General features: G+C 44.5%; 2 protein-coding genes across 2 annotated transcripts in view; both read right to left on the reverse strand.

Annotated features, from left to right (window-relative positions):
* The window catches only part of SLC35A2 (solute carrier family 35 member A2), a 15,563-nt gene extending 11,273 nt beyond the window's left edge, over positions 1 to 4,290 (reverse strand). Inside the window, exons 1-3 of the mRNA XM_081954007.1 lie at positions 4,161 to 4,290; positions 1,523 to 1,705; positions 1 to 28 (exon numbers count right to left, since the gene is read on the reverse strand). The exon at positions 1 to 28 is cut by the window's left edge and continues 124 nt beyond it. Of these exons, the coding sequence (XP_081810133.1) occupies positions 1 to 28; positions 1,523 to 1,705; positions 4,161 to 4,215 (266 nt within the window). The 5' untranslated portion in view covers positions 4,216 to 4,290. The remainder of the gene's footprint in view (positions 29 to 1,522; positions 1,706 to 4,160) is intronic.
* A 6,535-nt stretch (positions 4,291 to 10,825) lies between these two features.
* On the reverse strand, positions 10,826 to 18,336 carry PIM2 (Pim-2 proto-oncogene, serine/threonine kinase). The gene is made up of 6 exons (XM_081954032.1): positions 18,006 to 18,336; positions 14,540 to 14,646; positions 14,174 to 14,224; positions 12,845 to 13,217; positions 11,641 to 11,817; positions 10,826 to 11,138 (listed from the first exon to the last, which is right to left on the reverse strand). The coding sequence occupies exons 1-6, from the start codon at positions 18,043 to 18,045 to the stop codon at positions 10,972 to 10,974; spliced, it is 915 nt and encodes a 304-aa protein (XP_081810158.1). The 5' UTR covers positions 18,046 to 18,336; the 3' UTR covers positions 10,826 to 10,971.
* Positions 18,337 to 21,154: the final 2,818 nt, after the last annotated feature.

Below are 21,154 nucleotides of genomic sequence, written 5' to 3' on the forward strand. Positions count from 1 at the left end.
AAAGAGGCAGCAAACTGTCTCAGGTTACCTGGAAAAGGATACAGACAAGAAACTGTTTCTTGTACATATCAAGACACAACAAAAACACTTCAGTCTTTTTTGCTTTGACATGAACAACAATTGGAAAAAGGAGAGATCCCTAGTTATTACACATTGTGCAAATATTTGTTCCTTTCCTGTCTTTGAGAATACTCAGGACAAGGAGAAAAGACAGAACCAGAAATATGACTCTTCCCTGAGGACGTGGTGTGCAATAATTCTTTTTCCAGTGCTCGAGCATAAGAAAAAGTCCCAGGTCTTTATAATTGAGAGGGGAAGAAATGTCACAGAAGGATTTAACGTATGTATTGCACAACCTAGAGTTTTACAGCCTAGAGATCCTTAAGTTAATTTCAACAAAACAGTAAGCAGCTAAGACCCCTGGCAACAATAAACTGTTCTAGCCAGCTGTAGGGAAATGGAGACTGCAAAAGAGGTTGAGGGGGAAAAGAAGACAAAAGATAATTAGAAGGATTGTTTCTACTTGGGCTTTGATTTCACTGACTGATTCCTTAGCTTCAGTCACAATGGTCATGAGGCCCCCTACATATTACTCTCATGGCTCAATACCCATGTATTTTCTCACAATACCCCTGCCCAACCAGTAAGCTCTAAGAGTGTGGGCTCCCTCAAGTAAATCATTGCAGGAAACTCAGGGATAGACCTTTTCCATTACTGCTCCCTCTTCTCTGGAGTGATATCCCATCCACAGATCAGACTCTCCTCTACACGCGTGTGTTCTATGAAGCTATTTAGCCCTGGCTGTTTCAAGCACACCGCTAAAGTCTGGCATATATAACAGCTTTCTTGCAAAAGAATGCCTGTTGCATATGGGATTTTACAGAGCTAATTTGGGGTGGTTGTTGAATTAATCATTATTGTGGCTGTTGCCCTTTTAATCTGATTACACAGTGAAATATGCAGGCTGCTCAGAGTTACTTGGTGACTGGACCAGCATGTAAGTAAATAAAATAAAAATAAGCCCTTGCAAGAAAAGACACTGCTCACCTTATGTCAATTAGCCAGTTACGTAACTAAGAGTTCCATTTTGTATTTTGGTTCTTTAAAAAATGAATGTACTGTATATATTTCTATTTACAGGAGGAGTTTTATGACTGCATATGCACGTTTAAAATTATTCATTGATTCGCATAATTGAATTGTTTAATTATGTAATTGTTTCTTTCTGGGTCCATAGAAATAATTTTTTTGCTTGTTTTCTTCCCATTTTTGTATACAAGTTGCAAGCCATTCAAATCATGTTATTTAAAGTTATGGTGAGCCAAATCCAGATATGATCCTAAAGAATAATGCGCAGAAATGACATAAAAAAGGTTTAGATTTTTCAATTCAACCATTAGAATGGGTCAAAGGCAGAAACACACATCTCAATCCAGCAAGACTGTTAATGAACATGGAACAAGTTTGGGAGAAGCAAACCCTTCCCTGAGGGCCTCCATTCTCTTTGGTGTGGTATTCCCACCTTGCTTCTGAATAAAGATGAGCAGTAGGCAGGTGATTCCCTTAAGAATTTCAGCCATAACCACCGCTGTAGTAGCAAAGAATCGATCCCCTGGCAAGGTGCGCACATAGCGAATGCTGAGGATGAGAGAGGCATTTTGCACCACCAAGACTGCCAAGCTAATGTACTTCAACTGTCGGTTACCTAGAAAAGGAAGAATAGAAAACAGCTCAGTATCCTACTACCAATATCACTCCCCAACAGATTCCCAAGAGATAATGCACTGAGAAAAAGATCCCCATCCAGAAATAGCACTAGAGATTTTGATGGAAGAAATAATTGAGAACCTCTGGGTTCCCTTTAAGTTTCTTGTATTAGAAACCAATAAGACGGGTGTTAGAACATGGAGAATCAAGTCCTGAATTCACCCAAACCAACGGACACACATGCAGACCAATTCCCACCTTCTTCCCTTAGGTGCCAGCCCACTAGATAGGATGAAGAATGAGGACAGTCAACGTGAGCAGAAGAGGGCAATCCTGGCTGACACAAGTGACCTGCAGTCTCATTTTTGTAGTCCCTAAACTCCAAAACCACGGGTTTCTGCAGGCACCATTTTTCTTATCAAAATTTATTCCTCCTCTGCATTTAACTTCATTAACCTATTACCTTAACCTATTACCCCCCAAAGGGCCGATAAAGCCCTGGTTAAATTTCCAACATTAGTTTACAGATGTAATCAAAGTTCAAAGTGCAATCCTATAGGGTCAATTGGAAGTCTGAACTGATCTTGAGGAATGGAAATGAAAAACTCCAACTTACCCACCTTCATTTTCCAAGAGCAGGAATCTTAATAAATTGCTGACCATGTCAAGAAAGAATAGTGTATGGGTTTTTTTTGTTTAAAAAGTGTCTGGTTTTGATAAATATAATCAGTGATAATAGGCACTTAGATTCAATATTCTAGCTTCTTGATGTAAAATGGAAAAATGTTTTCACTCTAATCTAATTGGCGAATAACGAAAGTAATTCAGAAGCAATATTTTTCATAACTAATTACCCATATCTCAGAACTCCAGATTAAACCGGATTATTTCTTTTACTCTGTTCTTATGTCTGTCAATTTAAGAGGCAGGAAGTGGAGGGCAAAAAAACAAGGTATAAGCCTTATCTTGCAGAACAACATTCTTCTTCTAGGAACAAAAGCTAATTTGTTTCTTGAACGAAAACCAAGCAGGAAGGAAACTAATGTAAAAAAAGGACATATTCATAATCTGATGCATTCCAAATATGATTGTCTACAGTTGGCCCTTGACTTACAACCATTCATTTAGTGACTATTTGAAATTACAACAGTACTGGAAAAAATACTGATGCCCCTTGCAGCATCCCCATGGTCACATGACCAAAATCCAGGCATTTGGCAACTGGCATGTGTTAATGACAGTTGTAGCATCCTGGGATCATGTGATTGCCATTCGTAACCTTCTCAGCCAGCTTCCAACAAGCAAAGTCAACGTGGGAAACCAGATTTGGTTAACAACTTCATGATTCACTGAACAACTGTGGCAAAAAAGGTCATAAAATGGGGCAAAATTCACTTTAACAACTGCCCTCTTTATAGCAAAGGAAATTTTGAGCTCAATTGTGATAACATGTACTACTTGTATATATATGAAATATTTTAAGAAAGTTTGCCTTACAATAAATTGCTCCCTAATCACACTTGCCATGTTAAAGACAGGACTGTTTTATCCCTGATATACCACACTAGCTTTGAAATGTACCTACCTTAGTTTGCAGTAATAGTTTTAAAATTATTATGGCATTTTAAGTAGTCCATTTGTCCACAACAACAATTACCCCCAACACAAGGAGGAAACTCACTAAATTAGGAAATTGTGTATAACTTAATGCTTTCAGGATTACCTCCAATACCTCTTACTCAAAACTTCAAGGGAACTCTCCTTGCAGCCAACTACCAGCTCTTCCAGTGTGCTTTTTAAGTAATTGGGTAACATAGCCCACTCTCAGCAGTAAATGGTGAGAGAGAGGGGGGGAGAGAGAGGGAGAGGGAGAGAGAGAGAAAGAGAGATGATAGATAGATAGATAGATAGATAGATAGATAGATAGATGATAGATAGATGATAGATAGATAGATAGATAGATAGATGATAGATAGATAGATAGATAGATAGATAGATGATAGATAGATAGATGATAGATAGATAGATAGATGATAGATAGATAGATAGATAGATAGATGATAGATAGAAAGATAGATAGATAGATAGATAGATAGATAGATAGATAGATATATGATAGATAGATGGTAGATAGATGGTAGATAGATAGATGTGGGAAGAAGGATGTTGAGGACTATTAAATTTCTTCAGGAATTCCTATCCATTCCAGCACATTAGCTACACTTGTCTCTCTCTTCCCATGAAAATAAAATCCCCGAGGCCCAAAACTCAGATAAGTCTCGCTGGTAGGAAAGGAAAAACCTTCCCGGAGGAGGAGGCAACACAGCCTCTCTGTAGGGAGTAGGGAAATCGGTCATTTGACAATATTTGTAATTTGGTGGCTACACCAGGAGAAACTGGAAACGTCCCTCCGCCTCCCTTCTCTTCCTCCTCCTCCTCTCGCTCTCTCTCACCTGTCGTCGCCACCGGACTGTCAACGCCGCCACCCGGGCCCCCAGCCGCTGCCATGGTGGCAACCGCGGGGCAGCCGAGCTTTCCCACTGTAACGGACACTTCCGCATCCTACTTGCCGGCCTAGATCCGCTTCCGGGAGAACCGTAGCTAGCCATAGAGATGGCACAGAAAGCGAGAGGGTAGACGGGGTCAAACCCCAGCTTTGGTAGTATCCTTCCTAGAGCGTCACAACTGGGGGTGGGGGCGGAGGGGACGATGTGGTGATGTTGGCGATAGAGGCAGACGGTTTTGCAGAGACCGATCAATCCCGCATTTTTCGACTCGGGAAAACGCAAAGTGCTGGCCAAGTGTTGGGATCCCTCTGCAGAAGCCAGAAAACTGTAGCCCAAGGAAAACTGGTTTCAGAGGGCATTGATCAGACTCCTCTCTGATATTGCACTGGGTTATTGCAATGGGCAAGGAGATGAAGAAGAGGGATTAGTATAGTGAAGAGGTGTCCAAACTTGGGAACTTTAAGACTTGTGGACTTCAACTCCCAGAATTCCCCAGCTGGCAAATAATAATTTACTCCCCATAATTTGGTATTATATCTTAGAACAGTGTTTCTCAACCTTGGCGACTTTAAACCCTATGGACTTCAACTTCAGCTGGCTGGGGAATTCTGGGAGTTGAAGTCCACAAGTCTTAAAAGTTCCCAAGTTTGGACACCCCTGGTATAGTGGTTAAAGAACAAGGCTAGAAACCAGGAGATTGTGAGGCCAGTCCCATTTTAAGCATAAAAAGCTGGCTGGGTGACTTTGGGCCAGTCACTCTCTCTTCAGCCCATGATATCAGGCTCTGGCAACAAACTGGTCCGTCAATTAATGTTGCAACCAGGTCGGCCTGATATGGATGCCTTTTATTTTCCCCACAACAACAACCCTGTTGGGTGGGTTGGACTTACTTTACTTTACTTTACTTTATTTTGGACTTTTATACCGCCCCCTCTCCCAAAAGGGACTCGGGGCGGTGTACAGTCAGATTAAAACACATAAATACATAAAAATACAAACATAGTTAAATACTAAGTGCCTAAAAGAGGAGGCTATAAAAGACTGTACCCAAGTAAAGTAGTTAAAAACAATATTTAAAAATAACCCCTAAAAAATACCCAATTAAAAATATCTGCCAGGAGGTGAAATAGGACTATGAATGGGCCAAGCCGGACTGAGAGAGCAAGACTTGCCCAAAGTCACCCAGCTGGCTTTCAGGTGCTTAGGTGAGCTTAGGACAAGGCAAAGGGAACATCGGTATGATGTGTCATTCAGAAATGCATTGTGGGGGTTCTTGGACCACAATCTCAAACTCCTAGTGACACACTTCAACAGAAAATAAAAGAGTCTTTCAGCCTGAAATCACAGAATTGTCAGCAACTGGACTGCTGTCATTTGCAAATGCAAGATGTCTCCCAAGTTGCTAAGAAGGCATCTGCAGGATTGGAGGCTTTCCTCAGGAGAAAGAAACAACATTGCCTGTTTAATGTAGGTTTGCAACATCATGATGCACATACATAAAGGGTTGCATGGCACTCCAATGTGGGTCCAGGGAGTATCAATGCATGTGATACTTCTGGGACACCTGGTCACAGAATGGGTCAAGGCAGAGCAACCACTTTAAAAAAGTCCCAAGAACACCATATTCTTGTGAGTCCATTTTCACTATTGATTATGTAGCATCACAGTGGTATCAGCTTTTAGTGACCACATAATTTTATTTATGATAATTTGCTCTAACCTGGTGTTTCAGGCTTTCCAATGGTGTACTTCTTGTCACCGTAACTGAGTCCATCCATCTTGCTGCTGGTCATCATCTCAGGTTAGAGCCTTCTCCAGAGAACTACGTAGGTCTTTGCAGAGTATGTCCAAAATGCCCACTATTATAAAGGATGTTCTGACATGATTCAGAGCAAGGGAAGAGCCAATTGGATTTGTAGGATGTTAGAAAAACAGGCCAATTGATATAAGAATGGGTGTGACACTTCTGAATGAAATTCATCTGGTTGGCTTAAGCTGGTCATTGCCTTAGATTACCTTAAGTGCAGTATGTGATATCAGATCAAACCAGTGGTGGGTTCCTACTGATTTGGGCTAGTTCGGCCAAACCGGTAGTGGTTTGGCGGCCTGGGTCGCTGGAACCGGCAGCGATCCAGGCCTGCCACACCCCCGAACCAGTCTTCTTGCTTTTTGCTTCTGCGCATGTGCAGAACTATTTTTATTGTACTGCGCATGCGTGTGCAGTTTGCATCAAGTGGGTGGGTGCATCAAGCGCGCAGCGCAGCCACAAGCAAACCGGCAATAGTGGGTGCTGGAACCCACCCCTGGATCAAACATGCATTTGGAGGACAGGTAGACCTGAATTTACAACTAGAGTTGGGACCAGAATTTCAATTGCTAAGCAAGGCGATTGTTAAATGATCTGCACTCAATTTTTTGACCTTTTTTGCAGTGGTTGTTAAGCAAATCAATCATACGGCTGTTAAGTGAATCTGACTTCCCCCACTGACTTTGTTCGTTGGGAGGCGTCTGAGAAGGTCACAAATAACAATCGCAAGTGATCCTGAGATGCTACAGCTGTTGTAAATATACGCCAGTTGCAAGCGCCCAAATTTTGATCACCTGGCCACAGGGATGGTAGGATGATTGAAAGAATGAGGAGCAGTCATAAGTCACTTTTTCATTGCCATTGTAACTTCAAACAGTCGCTAAACGAATACTTGTAAGTCGAGGATTACTCATAACGATGGAGTGCTGATTTGCCTTTCATTTAAAAGAGTAGTAGTTTGCCAGTAAAACATGTTAACGGGGAATGAGGCCTGGTGGCACTTCTAAAGAGAAGCTAGCATTTCAGCTCATTGCCATCTTAAATCACCTAGAAAGCAGCATCCAGCTTCAACAGCAGAATTTATGATATATAATGCCTCAGGTTTACTCGTTTTACCAGCTGTTGCAACTGGGAAGGGCAAGAGCCAGCACATCACGGATACAGGCAGAAGGCACACAGGCGAACAGACCAGCTTTTGTCAGGGTGTAGCGACTTCCTGTGTACTCAGGAGCTAAGTAAACTCTAGTGTGACGCAGGGGTGCGTCACTTCTAGAACTTGCTTGGCATTCCCAGACTGGCACCCCAGAGGGTGGAATTTACAGGAACTTGTCTTGTTGATTTCATTAGACTGGCATTCTTCCCAGCAATGGAATGTTCTACATTTAATGATGGGTGTGAACGTCAGGTCAAATCCGGGTGAGAGGAAGGCATAATGTTACCTACGTTCAAGTTCTTTCTTCTAGGAGGGTCTGAATATAAATAGTGCTATCTGTATATATTATTATCTGTATGGTGAATAAAGGCAGGTACATGTAATATGTGTGGGGTGCGTTTGTGCACACATTGGATCCATTGTGATGTTAGAGGAGATATTAGCCCGGATAACTTTCACCTAATTGGGATCCTGCAGGAAGTTCAATAGGGTTGGGCAACCCAGGTATGCAGCTTGCTAGACAGCCCCTCCCCTTCCTTTATTTCCAATCCCCAGAACCTTCTAAGGCAGTGTTTCTCAACCTTGGCGACTTTAAGTCCTGTGGACTTCAACTCCCAGAATCCCCCAGCCAGCTATATTAGGTTATATTTCGTTCTCCAGTCTTAAGTGTTTTTTCACTTCTTGCACAATTCTTCTAGGGTAGTTTGTTGAATACTTTGATTGAGGATACATTGAGTGCCTGGTATTGGGCCATCTCACTGAATCAGTTTTGTGCAGTTTTGGAGTGCCGACCCAAAACCCAGAAGAAACCCCGATCTGGTTGCAACATTAATTGACGGACCAGTTTGTTGCCCGAGTCTGATATCATGGGCTGAAGAGAGAGTGACTGGCCCAAAGTCACCCTAGCCAGCTTTTTATGCTTAAAATGGGACTGGCCTCACAATCTCCTGGTTTCTAGCCTTGTTCCTTAACCCCTATACCAGGGGTGTCCAAACTTGGGAACTTTTAAGACTTGTGGACTTCAACTCCCCGAATTCCCCAGCCAGTGCCTGACTATAAACATTTTTACTTGACTCTGATGTGGCAACTATAGACTTTAGTCATCAGCAAGAAGCATTTAATAGGCAAATGTGAATCACTGCAAGTGTCATAACATGTAAACCACAGAGGACATTTGGGTTCCTATGAAATTTGGGGAAAGGCTTTTCAAATGCAGTCCTATTTGTGTCCGTCAAATTGAAAGCAATGACTCGCGCAGCATGCAGCTCCATGGACAATTCTAGGGGCCTGCAGGGTGACCATGTAACACCATGTTGAGGGAGCTGCACTGGTGGTCAGTTTGTTTCCAGGTCCAGTTCAAGGTAGTAGTTATTACCTTTAAAGCTCTTTATGGCATGGAACCAGGCTACAGTATCCGAGGAACTGTCTCCTCCCAATGAGGTTGGACGGTTCAAATCAATCTGGCAGAAAGGACATGTTGTCAACCCTGTCAGACAAGGAGTTTTTCCTGGGGTGGTCCAATAGAAGAGCCTTTTCTGCCATGGCTCCCACCCTCTGGAATATCATGCCATTCAAAGTGAGATCTACTCCCACCCTCTTGGCCTTCCAAAAGGTGTCTCTGTCAGTTGGCTTGGAGCCCTGATAGGGGCATTCTATTTTGGAGATGGTTAGTAAGCTAAGAATACCTCCACCTCCTCTTATTGTCCTTCTTATCTATTCTTTTTTGTTGTTGTTGTTAACTTTTAATGTTCAATGTTTTAATGCCTTCACCTTCCTGACCTGGTATTGTTCTTGAAAAGGGGAATCAAGCTGTTCATGGAGCATGCTGTATTAAAACATAAATGGGTCATTTGTGACTTAATGTGTTGTGCAAACTCTTCAGATGTGTGTGGTTTAGTACTTCATGTGAACTCAGCTAATTAGGTTTTATTACAGTAAATTATAGTTAATTGGTGACTTAGCAACTTCCATGACAACTGTCAAAGAGTTGCCCTCATTTTACGATGGAGAATCCAAAAATGAATAATGTTATGTAAATACAATAGGTGTTCCCTAAAACAAGAAGAGCAAGAATACTTTTCAGCCTTTTTTTATGTTGGTCTCCTTATTGCCCTTCTTTGGAGGGCTAAGCGGACAAAATCACAGTAAATGACTTTTGCTCATCTTAAAAAAGCTTGGATCAGACCAGAGGTGGGTTGCTGCCAGTTCAGCCCAGATTGGGCGAACGGGTAGTAGTGGTGGCGGGAGCTTCCACCCACCCACCTGGACACTTCTGCACATATGCAAAAGTGTCACACATGTACACACGAACGAGTGAACCGATAGGAAAAACATTAGAAACCCACCACTGGATCAGACCTTGGTTAGGTGGTATATGGGAAGCCACCAGATACCTTCACAGCTTTTTAGCTAGCCTGGAAAGCTAAAAAAAACATATTGGAAAAGGCAATGCATTTACATAGGAAGACGTCTACATCATTAGTTGGTTGGTTATTTTGTTATCAAATATATATTTACTTATTTACCCAAGAAACTCTGGGAAAACTTTCCAACTATATATGTCCAGATAGTCACCAGGAGTACAAGCCTGTTCCAATGGAGATTTTCTAAAGCAGTGGTTCTCAACCTTCCCAATGCCGCGACCCTTTAATACAGTTCCTCATGTTGTGGTGACCCCCAACCATAAAATTGGTGTCTCAGTTCCTAAGACCATCGAAAATATGTGTTTTCCTATGGTCTTAGGCGACCCCTGTGAAAGGGTCGTTCGACCCCCAAAGGGGTCCCGACCCACAGGTTGAGAACCACTGATCTAAGAGATAAAACCAAGGCTTTGGGGCACTGTTTTTCAATCTTTAATATGTGTCAGGGATCTCCAACCTTGGCCGCTTTAAGACTTGTGGACTTCAGTTCCCAGAATTCTTCAGCTACCTGGCTGAGGAATTCTGGGAACTGAAGTCCACAAGTCTTAAAGTGGCCAAGGTTGGAGACCTCTGATATGTGTGGTCTTCAATTCTGTGAATTCCCCAGCTTCAGCTCAAAAGGGCATTTTAAAAAAAGACCCCTCCCTTCATTGATATATGATTGCATCCCCCCGCCCCCAGGCCCAAGCAAGAGAGACTGCTTTCTCTTGAGATCCCACACCCCTTAGAGTTAGCTTCCACCCCAGAAAGACACGTTTAATGAGAAAATGAGATTGATGAGCTTCTTGGTGAGAGCAACAAGGATTCAATTCTATTTTATTAAATAGACTTCCACTCAGATTTTGACATTAAGGCCCAGGTCTTTGCATGATGTCTTCCTTAAATACATTTTTTTAAAAAAAGGACACATATATCCATAAGTCAAAGTTATGCACCCATACATGTAAACCAGACATCACCTCCTCCACCCCATTCCAGTTCTCCTTTGGCCAGAAGCCTTGAAAAGAGTTTGGGAAGGATGGGTAACAGAAATCCACACGAGAATTCTCTTCTCCAAAAAATGCAGGAGTCCTTGTAAATAATAATACCCAAGTATTTACACCTATTGAGATGTCCTTTCCTGGTCAAAGCCAGAACTGAAACATCTTCTAGATAATTGAGAGGAGATCAAGCTTGAGTCAATGAATTTGCTTCTCCCAGCTCAAGTTTCCTCTCGTGAGTCAGTTTCTTAAAAACAAAAACAAAAAACCAAGCCTGTAGAACCAGGTTACATTTTCTCAACCAGTCACTGAATCCGGTTGCTTGAGGTCCGGTGGCTACCACTTGGACCACTACCCCATCTTAGAGGGGAAAGGCACAGCCAGGAAACGAGGTCCTTCAACCACTGCTGTTGCAGACGGTAGCCCTGGGCGTTGCTGAGCCCTGGATTTCTTCAAGGTGAAGATGGGGATCGCGTTTTAGCCAAGGGTGCAAAAGCACTTGCTCCAATGTGGGTCGTTCGGAAGGCTCTGGAGACAAACACCATTGGACAAGGTCTTTGAGGTCTGGAAAAGAAGAATTGTTTTTAGAAAGAGCCATCCGTTTGGAAGGTATTCAGCACCCTAGCTTCTTGAGAAACTTTGATGACTTCCTCTTATTAGAAAGTCCCAAGAGAGTAACGAGTTCCTAAGGCACTGGTAAGAGATAGAAAATGGATATGCAATTGGTGGTGCCTCCCATATGCCCTCTACTAATGCAATGGTATTCTGCAGGGCACCAGACAGCCTCTTCTAAGTCCAGTCCCAGATTGGTGGCCAACTGGGGAACCCAAAAGGTAGGTCTGTGACCTTAAATGAGGCAGCCTTGCACAGGAAATATGGGGCAGCCCGGGATGCCTCATTAGGTCTTAATCAGCTCTGATCGGATTGAATAAAATCACATCTGAATTTGAAACCCACCACCCAGCTGAGAGTGGAGGACTGGTCCATCCTGGCCACCTAGAAAGTCACTTAGATAAGATGGGCAGTGCAGGCATTAATTAATTAAGAAGCACTAGAGAAGACTCACCAGAAGAGACGGGAGTGCAGAACTGCACCTTGGCAGCCATGATTTCCTCATCTCGTTCAAATGGGATATCCCCACATGCCATGTCGTACAGCAGGATTCCCAAGGACCAAACAGTTGCTGGGAGAGCATGGTACTGCTGGAATTCCACCCACTCCGGTGGACTGTACACCCGGGTACCTGAAAGAAGATGAGGGAAAGAAAACAGCTTGTGTCAGGCTCCAAAAACCAAGAAGGACACGCTCAGATTCACTAGGCAGTTTCCTTGATTGTTCCTCACGAGAGATAGAAACCCTACCAAATTAAAGCAGAGTACTTGCACATAAAACATACATTCTGGGCAGTGACGTGCGGTGAGGTTTATGGCTGGTGAGGTCATCAGCGTGAGCCACGGTCCCCTTCATGTTGACTCAGGAAGGCGGGAAATGGGACCATGTGTGCAGGAGGCTGAAGCTGCCTCAGCCTCCTGCACACGTGGTCCCATTCCCCTCCTTCCTGACTCCTGAGTCAACATGAAGGGGACCACGGAGTGCGCTCCGCGGGACTGCGGCTCTCGCTCCACAGTCCCCTTCATGTTGACTCAGGAAGACAGGGAATGGGACCACGTGTGCAGGAGGGAGGCTGAGGCTAGAGGAGCCTCCTGCACACGTGGTCCCATTCCCGGAACATGTGTCCAGAAGGCTCCTCAGTGCCTTTCACCCCCTTTTTTTAAATTTTCATGATGAGAGTGGTGAGGCTCTGCCTCCCCTGCCTCCCCTGACTGCACGTCCCTGATTCTGGGAGCTATTAGGGAGCAACCATCTTTACCTTCTTCCTCCCACACAAACCAACTAGACTGTGATGTTTCTTGCTCCTCTGGAATGCACTTCCTCCCCTGCTGTGAATCCGGACAACATTCCATCACAGCTAGTTGCCATCACTGAGTAATAAGCGGTGTATTTACTTTAGGCTTGGATTTAACGTTCTAATGAGGTTTCCCTCTTTAGATAGCAATCTGGAATACTTCCTCTCCTATAAATTAGGTCAGGCAGTCCAGGCTATCCAATCACTGTGAGGATGTTCTGGATATCTGCCCCAAAGTCCTGCACTAGCATGGCGATTGTATGAAATCATTTAGAGCAGCCATTGGGCTTGCAGGTGGAAGGAGGTTACGAACCAGTTCATCCGGGGACCAGCAGATTGGAAGGAACGCCGGATGGACACTCACCATCAAAATCCGTGTAGGCTGACTCCCTCAACAAGGCTCCAGACCCAAAGTCGATGAGCTTGAGGTTGCCAGAGCGCACATCCACCAGAATGTTCTCATCTTTGATGTCCCGATGGACCACCCCTTGGGCATGGCAGTGGCAGACTGCTTCGACCACTTGCTGGAAAAAGTGTCGGCAAAGTTTCTCTGAGAGTGGTCCCTGCTCTGTGATGTAATCAAAGAGATCTTGGCAATGCTCAAGGCGCTCCAGGACCAGGAAGCAGCTTTCGGGAGTTTCGTACCAGTCCAAGAGGCGAATCACACCACGGTGCCCAGATCCTGACCCGACAAGTTTCATCAGGGTGACCTCCAGAGGAGCCACAGTTCCATTGGGCTGAAATGGGATAGAGAGAAGAATTTAAATTGAGAGGCGAGGAACAAAAATACTGAAGGAAGCAGCCCTCCAAAAATATTGGAGCTGCAATTCATGGAATTCCTCTTTCTTTCTTTCTTTCTTTTTGCTAAGCCAGGAATCTAGGAATTGCTAATGCAATACTCTTGAAGAGACCCTACTACAGCAGGTTGAAATAAAACGTTAAAAATTGCTCAGGGCCTATTCTACTCCATGATCCTTGTTCAGAACCAGGTTTTATTTCTAGGTAACAGTCCTAAACTGCTAAAATCATAGTGCCTTATGAAGCAAACATGGGACACGGTGACTGGACCACAAAGCTGGAAAGAGGGGTTTTATAAACTAATATCATCTCGAGGACCACCATTTGTTCAAATCTGTTGCAAAGTATCCAAGTGCCCCCAAATCTATGCTGCAGATTTCTGGCTCACTTCTCACAGAACTACAATTTCCAGCCTTTCCAGAGTAAAAGGCAGACCAAGATCCAGAATTGTAAAAGGCCTCCAGCACCCCCAAATTCTCACAGTGAGAAAGTCAATTCAGTGATGCTGCTTAGGGATAGGTAGTGCATCCTTCTTCTCCCTGTTTATGCTCAACAAGGTCACTTCAGAAAAGTTCTACCTACTGAAGTGCTAGTTTTACTTTTTTGTGTACACCCGGTAAAATTCCTTTGCTTTTCTAACTCTTCCACTCATTGTGTGTTATAAAAATTATGACGTGTGTTATGAGATAAGAGAGAGGATGCAATCTACTTATCCCGGAGCTACACATAAAGCAGCACAGGCCGATAGGAGGATATTTTTAGCCTGGCCCCACCCACGGCCTCCATTCTGTCACTTGTTCTTCTCTTCCAGCCTCTGGTCAGCTATAATGTTTTCCCACTCCAAGTTCTACCAGGGTTGGAATAGGTATATTCCTTGATATTTCTGCAAACTCACCAATTCAGCCCGCTCCGTAATCTTGCTCTTGGCAATGTGCTTGATTGCAACCTATTGAAAAAAAAAACAGAGATCTGAGCTCCAACACTCTTCTTCCTTCCCACCCATAGAGGCGAAGCAGAATTAGATTTCCTTAGACCAAACCCTCCCAGAGCAAGAGCTGTTTTATTCTGTAGAACTATCAATTCCCTGATCCCCAGTTACAGAAGGTGCTCATGGAAGTAATGATGACTATTGCCAAAAGCAATCCAAAGCCTAATTGCTATATAAGCCATCGTAACGTCCCTAAACAAATTCCCAAGCACATTGCAATGTATACAAAGCAGAGCCACACTTGCTTCTGCATAGCATGGATGGCCAACTCACCTGCAGTCCATCAGTAACTCGGTGCCCAGCATACACTGTCCCAAAGCCACCTTTGCCAAGCAAATTGCCTCGCTTGTACAGCACTTCAAAGGGTTCCTTGTCCTTGCCTGGAAAAATACGAGAGAGAGAAATTATAAATTTGTTTTAAATCAATATAAATCAGCAAATCTCTTTATACATTGGGAGGCTTTCCAAGTGTTGCAGACTTAGACGTCTCGGGATGCAAGGAGAAGTTTATTGGCAGCCAGGTTCAGAAAAGTAGCCAAAGACTAGTATTGCAAGTTCTGAACCACCTTCATCATTGAAGCACACATTCTTATACATTCTCAAAGGCAGTGTAACATGGACTTTGGGCTTTTGACATAAGGACATTTACTGGAACCTTTACTGGACTTCTGTGGTTTAAGGCTGATGACATTTTCCAGTCTTTGTACATGACTTACAAGCAGGCTTTTATCTCTCCCTTCTGCCACGTCTGACTTTTATATTTTAATTCACATTTTATCCTGCTTTAGGAGAAGGGGCAAAGGAGCTTCACAGGGCAGGGATGCCACTCAGTCTTTCAAGACAGCGGTAATTTGGTATTCACCCCACTTAGGGCAGCATTCCAGCAGCAGCTTCCAGCATCCAGAAGCACTGCTTTTTTGCGCCTGGAATCTCACCCAGTCTCATCCAGTTTGTTGATGGAGAGAAACCAGAGCAGCTGGGCTCTTAAGACATTCTGTTCATTTTTGGGGTGTTGAAATGGGCTTTCAAATGTGTTTTATCAGATTATTTTTATTGTTACCCTTGGATCACTTTAATGTAGGGAAATGAGGTGGTGGCAAAGTTTCAGGTGACTCACAGACGTGGCATCTGGCCTCAGCCCCTCCTTCCGGGAACCAACTCTGTACAGTTGACACAGAGCCGGGCAACCTCTCTGAACTCAACTCTAGTACAAACAATCTGGGTGGAGAGAGGAACTCCTGGGTCAGGATATCATGGGTCTGACTCTTACTATTTATGTATCTCTTGCAGTGAGTGGAAGTTCCCTCTTTTATGTCAGTGGTAATCCTCTGCCTGTAACAGCTGTCTAACAGGAACAAGTCTGTGAATGACTGTGAATGACGCTTTCTCTAGTAAGGCAATACAGAGAAGGAAGAAGATTACACCTGTCGTTACTTTGCTTATATCCTGCCTTGGGCACAAAGCCAGCTGGGTGACATTGGGCCAGTCACTCTCTCTCTTTCTCTCTCTCTCTCTCTCTCTCTCTCTCTCTCTCTCTCTCTCTCTCTCTCTCTCTCTCTCTCTCTCAGCCCTGGGAAGAAGGCAAGAATGAGCCACTTACAAAAACTCCGCAAAGAAAACCTCAGGGACTATACCAGACAGTTGCCAGAAGTCAGCGATGACTCAAAGGCAGAGAGAGAGATGCTTCTGTTTATGACCCAAGTCCCACAAGGTAGACCTTTTGGTCAAACAGCCCTTACTGTGGGCTGATATATACAAACCCACGTTTAAATCCACATACACAATCCAGGCTGCCCCTTTTCTCCTAACAGTACACCTCTATTCTTCCTAGTATTGTACTTAAGACACAAGGCTGAATTGGCAACCTTCCCTAACAACAACAACAGGAACAGGAACAACAACAACAACACTTCTGCTATTTACTCTATATCCTAAACCACAGATAGTCTTGTAAATGAGTTACTTCTGTTTAACCACCAGTCCTTTGTGTGGCAGCTTGACAGTTAATAGCCCACAAAATTTACCTGATGGTTCACTCAATTACTAGCAAGGAGCTGGGAAGCTCTCTCGGATTTGAATGAGAGCCTTAGAAGGAGGGAAAGATTCCTAAAGGAAGGGAAGGAGAATAGCTGGGAGAGAACAGAGTGCAAGGGAAATACCAGATAGTTGGGAAGAAATAGAGAAACAAATGACTAGATGGAATGAAGTAGGACTGTGGTGGGAGTCTGAAAATCTGCTTGGAGTCCAGATCTTGCCCCTTTCTCTAAAGCAGGGGTGTCCAAACTTGGGAACTTTAAGACTTGCGAACTTCAACTCCCATGCTGGCTGGGGAATTCTGGGAGTTGAAGTCCACAAGTCTTAAAGTCCCCAAATTTGGACACCCCTGCTCTAGCCAATCTTGAGAAGCAAAGCAGGGATTCTCAAAAGATCCATCCGCCAAGTCTTGGCTTTCTAATTGGAAAAGGAAACGAAGCTCAGCATCGTAGGACCGAGCGAGCTCATTCTCGGAGGGGACGGGCACCGACTCGCACGCGCGTCCTTTCGCCAGCAGAGGGCAGACCTGAGCCGCGGCTGCCCGCTTCCCGCGAAACAATCCCGAGCGGTTGGGCGCAGCGAAGGTTTCGCTCGTCGCCTTCCCGCCCGTGTCCTCTGGGTGTACAAGCGCGGATCCCTGAATATCAGATCGTTACACCCATAGTATTAGAGGTGATAGAGAAACAGAGAGCGTACCCGTGTACGTGTGAGCTACCGAAGATTGTGCGAAGAGCTTTAACAGGTGCAGCTCCTCGAGTCCCGGTACTACCCGTCCTAGGAAGGGAAAAGAAACCCCAAATCTTTACTGTTCACGGTGCCCTGTTGCCTGATCCTTAGACAATAACTCTCTGGTTAAGTGCGGGTTGGTTTTGCAGATAATCCCCACTGTCCTGCTGAGGTTTGGGCACCTTAAGAGAGATTTGTGACTTGCTTGTTACAATTTCTCTCTCAATCCAGACATTCCCTCTTTTAAAAGCACAATCAGGTGTCATTCCCGCGAAGAAACCGTTTGTTAGACAACCGTGGTTTTTAAAAACCGTGTTGTTGTTGTTGTTTTAAGCAAAGCTGTCCTAAATGCTTTGCACAGGTCCATTACCAGGCGATATACAAGAGTACAGTGGGGGAAGAGAGGTACTACGTCGAGAGCGGTCTCCTTGGGGCGCGCTCATTTAAAAGCAAGCTGATTGTGTAATTTACGCACCCAGAAGCCAAGATTGGCAATAGTTCTCTGGCACATTTTCTGAAAAGCTTCAGCGGGATGGTGTGTGGGGGCCAGGGTTTTAATTGGAGAACCCTCCCGGCTGCAGTCAGTCAAGGGTGCCCCGAGGTAGCAATTAATTTGAAAACCGTCCCGCTTCCCACCTACCCAACCCGTTTCTAAAAAATTTTTTTTAAATTAATCGTGGGAAAGAATCCGCTAAGATGAAAAATAATTTTTTTTTTAAAAGGCGCGATGCCTTCGGATTAACGACACAATCTGGGTCCACACACAACAGGCGGACCTACGGTAAATTAGAAAAGGTCTTTGCATCGGTTCGTTTTAGCGCATCGCGCAAATCCGGCTCCCTTTTTGGTCCCGTTACGGTTCTATGGTCGGTGTCTCGCTTAAAGAGCCCAGAGAACGGATTCGTTCCGTCGTCAGGTTGAAAGGGTTGCGAGGGCACACATGGAAGCAAAGCCAAGGGTCGGGAGATTCCCAGCTCACCTGCCGGACTCCACGCGACTTCGCTGCGTTGTGGGATCATCCTCGTCGTCACCGACGCGGCCAGGTAAGTCCCCGGTGTCGATCCAGGAGCAAGGAGAGAGAGCGGAGCTAGGCTTTTCTTAAGCCCAGCTTTACCGAGCTGCCTGCCCCGGCATCGCTACGTTGATAAAAACAAAATAAAATGGAGAGAAAAAAATCCTCTGCCCGGCAAATCCGGAGTTTCGGCGTCCGCCAAATAACGCACAGCTCTCTCGCTTTCGGGTCTCGGCGCCTCTCTTTCCCCACCAGCGAACTTCCGAAGCGTTCCTTTCCCTCCCGCGCTCTGGCCTATCAGGGATCGGGGTGCATTTGCATCGCCCCGCCCACCCACCTGCAAGTATGCAAAGGAGGAGGGAGGAGGAAGCGGAGCGCAGGGAAGTCCCCGCCCGTGTCCTGGAAAGGTCTTGCGCAATGGCTCGAATGAAAATAAAAATAAACATAAAGCGGTTACGTTGTGGAAACGGAGTTGCGCCCGCCTTCCTGGCTGTTTCTAGAGAACAACAGTCCGCACCCTTTACTCCAAAGTCAGCGGGTTCCTCGGAATTTCAGTTATGCAGTGGAAGCGGAAAAGGAGAGGGCTGGGCTTCCCTTTTCCATGGTACTGTAGTGGGATCAATGAAAAAGGGTCGCTGGTTATAACTCTGAACCAAGAATCAGTAGTAGGTCCGTTATTACTCTCTTGTACCATCAAGAGTAAAAGAATTGAAATGTGAATGGGCTGGTCACAGAGCAAGAACCGATGGCAGGTGGATTGAGGATGGATCCCACTTGATAGAAAGCATCTTGCAGTAGATAAACAATGACTCAGATTATGATGCTGATGCCCTTATAATGGTTAAAGGTAAAGGTTCCTCTCCCACATATGTGCTAGTCGTTCCCAACTCTAGAGGGCAGTGCTCATCTCCATTTCAAAGCCGAAAAGCCAGGACTGTCCGAAAACGTCTCCGTGGTCATGTGGCTGGCAAGACTCAACGCCAAAGACGCATGGAACGCTGTTACCTTCCCACCAAAGGTGGTCCCTATTTTTCTACTTGCATGTTTACATGCTTTCGAACTGCTAGGTTGGCAGAAGCTGGGACAAGTAACGGGAGCTCACTCAGTTACACAGCACTAGGGATTCGAACCGCTGAACTGCCGACCTTTCAATCGACAAGCTCAGCATCTTAGCCACTGTCCCTGCTTATAATGGTTATTTACCATTAAATGCTGTTTGTCTCCCTTTCTGACCCTCTAACTTCCTCTGGCCACAATGGCTGAAAATAAGTTCGTGTTTTTAACGCATTTGAAGTGGGAAACTTTTGAATGGTGTCTTTAAGGATTGTTATGGGGTTCATGTAATTAAAGAAGAAAAAAATCCAGTATTAAAAATCTAGCCTCACCCTATTTACTAATCCGGTCACCAATGGGTAATCAGTTCTACATAAAGATCGATAGGCTGGGATCGGTGGGTAGTGAGTCAGGCAGGTACACTTCACTGGGATTTCTGAGGTTCTAAAAACTTGACCAGAGCACCCAAAATAGGCCTGGAAAATGTTTAAAAAGCCACCTTGAACTCCTAAGCCACTGTAAACGTGACAATGTCTGTCTTCTATGTGACTGGTGTGGTTGATCTGTGGTTTGTCTCTACGTCTCTGTTTCTGTGTCTGTCTGTCTCTCTCTCTCACACACACACACAGACACAAGAAAGTATGCTTCCTAAGTGAAATAATATGATACACATTCACTCTATAAGAGAGATGGATATTCTCTAAAGATGGAAGAGAGAAAGTTTGTAATACTGTACTGTAATACATACACTACAGCTATTTTAACTTGCTAGGCTGAAAATGATCTAGCAAGATCATTAATAGAAGTGAGAAGCCAACATATAAAATGGAGAACAGCTTGGGAGGAGACCTGGTGCTTCTAGACCAGGGGTGTCAAACTCAAGACCCGGCCCATGGGCTGCTTAGATCTTGCCCAGGGGGCCATCCTGGGAACAGTGAGGGACCAGCCTGCGGTGCATCTGCCAGTGAAGACACGCTCCCAAGCTCTCAAGCTCCATTTCCGGCTGTGTTTGCCTCCTGCAACCCTCTGCCAGTGAAAACGGAGCTTGGGTGGGTCGTTATCAGAGCACTCGGGCTTCCACAGGCACCCCCGACATGAGTGGCATCGAGCAGGCCATGCCCATTCTGCCCCCCCCAGGTCAAACACAACCCTGATGTGGCCCTCAATGAAATCAAGCTTGATACCGCTGTTCTAGACCAAAAAGGATGTATTTGTGTTTTGTCAATACTTCTAATCTCCTAGCAAAGGTTTTTGTTCGAACCAACCATCCCAGTTAAAAGACACGTTGCTCAGTACGGGTATCCCTCGACTTACAACCACAATTGAGTCCAAAATTTCTGTTGGTAAGCAAAACAATTAAGTGAATTTTGCCCGGCTTTATGACCTTTCTTCCCAGCTGTTAAGTGAATCACTGCAGTTTTTAAGTTAGAAACATGGTTGATAAGCGGATCTGGCTTCACCATTGACTTTTCATGTCAGGAGGTCACAAAGGGCAGTCACATGATCCCGGGACACTGCAACCGTTGTAAATACGAGTCAGTTGCTGAGCGTCTGAATTTTGATCCCATGGTCATAGGGATGCTGCAATGGACAGGTGAAAAACGGTCTTAAGTCACTTTTTCCAGTGCTGTTGTAACTTTGAACGGTCACTAAATAAACTGTTGTAGGTTGAGGACTACCTGCACTTACCAATATGACCATCAGCACACTTACGAATTCACAATTTGGTTGGATTCACACATGTTCAATCTTAACTACATCCCAGATTAAAACGGGTTTGTGAATCTAGCCATATTACCTGATATAACAACTTAAAATTTATTTACTACCCAACACCCAGAAGTTCTGGGTGATTTATATCTTCTTGTTCTTTACTCTTTATCTGCCACAATTAATCTCTATTACTTGTGCAGATATAAACTTTGGGGTTTTAAAAAAAAATTCTGGGTGGGAATTAATTTGATGCTGAAGTCTTGCATTTTTTTTTTTTTGAGTTGCATGCCAAAATTGCCTGTGCCCTCAAGCACCTTTTGTTTGTCAAACATTCCCTACTCCAGTGTTTC

The sequence above is a fragment of the Natrix helvetica genome, assembly GCF_964273705.1.
Source record: "Natrix helvetica genome assembly, chromosome: 1".
NCBI lineage: Eukaryota > Metazoa > Chordata > Lepidosauria > Squamata > Natricidae > Natrix > Natrix helvetica.

Excerpts from the sequence above, each read along its gene's own strand:
- PIM2 (XM_081954032.1), bottom strand. The coding sequence starts at position 18,045 with ATGATCCCACAACGCAGCGAAGTCGCGTGGAGTCCGGCAG. Across the intron at positions 14,225-14,539 it reads GAGTTACTGATGGACTGCAG|GTTGCAATCAAGCACATTGC; the intron begins GTGAGTTGGCCA and ends TTTTTTCAATAG. Across the intron at positions 11,139-11,640 it reads CTGCACTCCCGTCTCTTCTG|ACCTCAAAGACCTTGTCCAA; the intron begins GTGAGTCTTCTC and ends CTTCTTTTCCAG.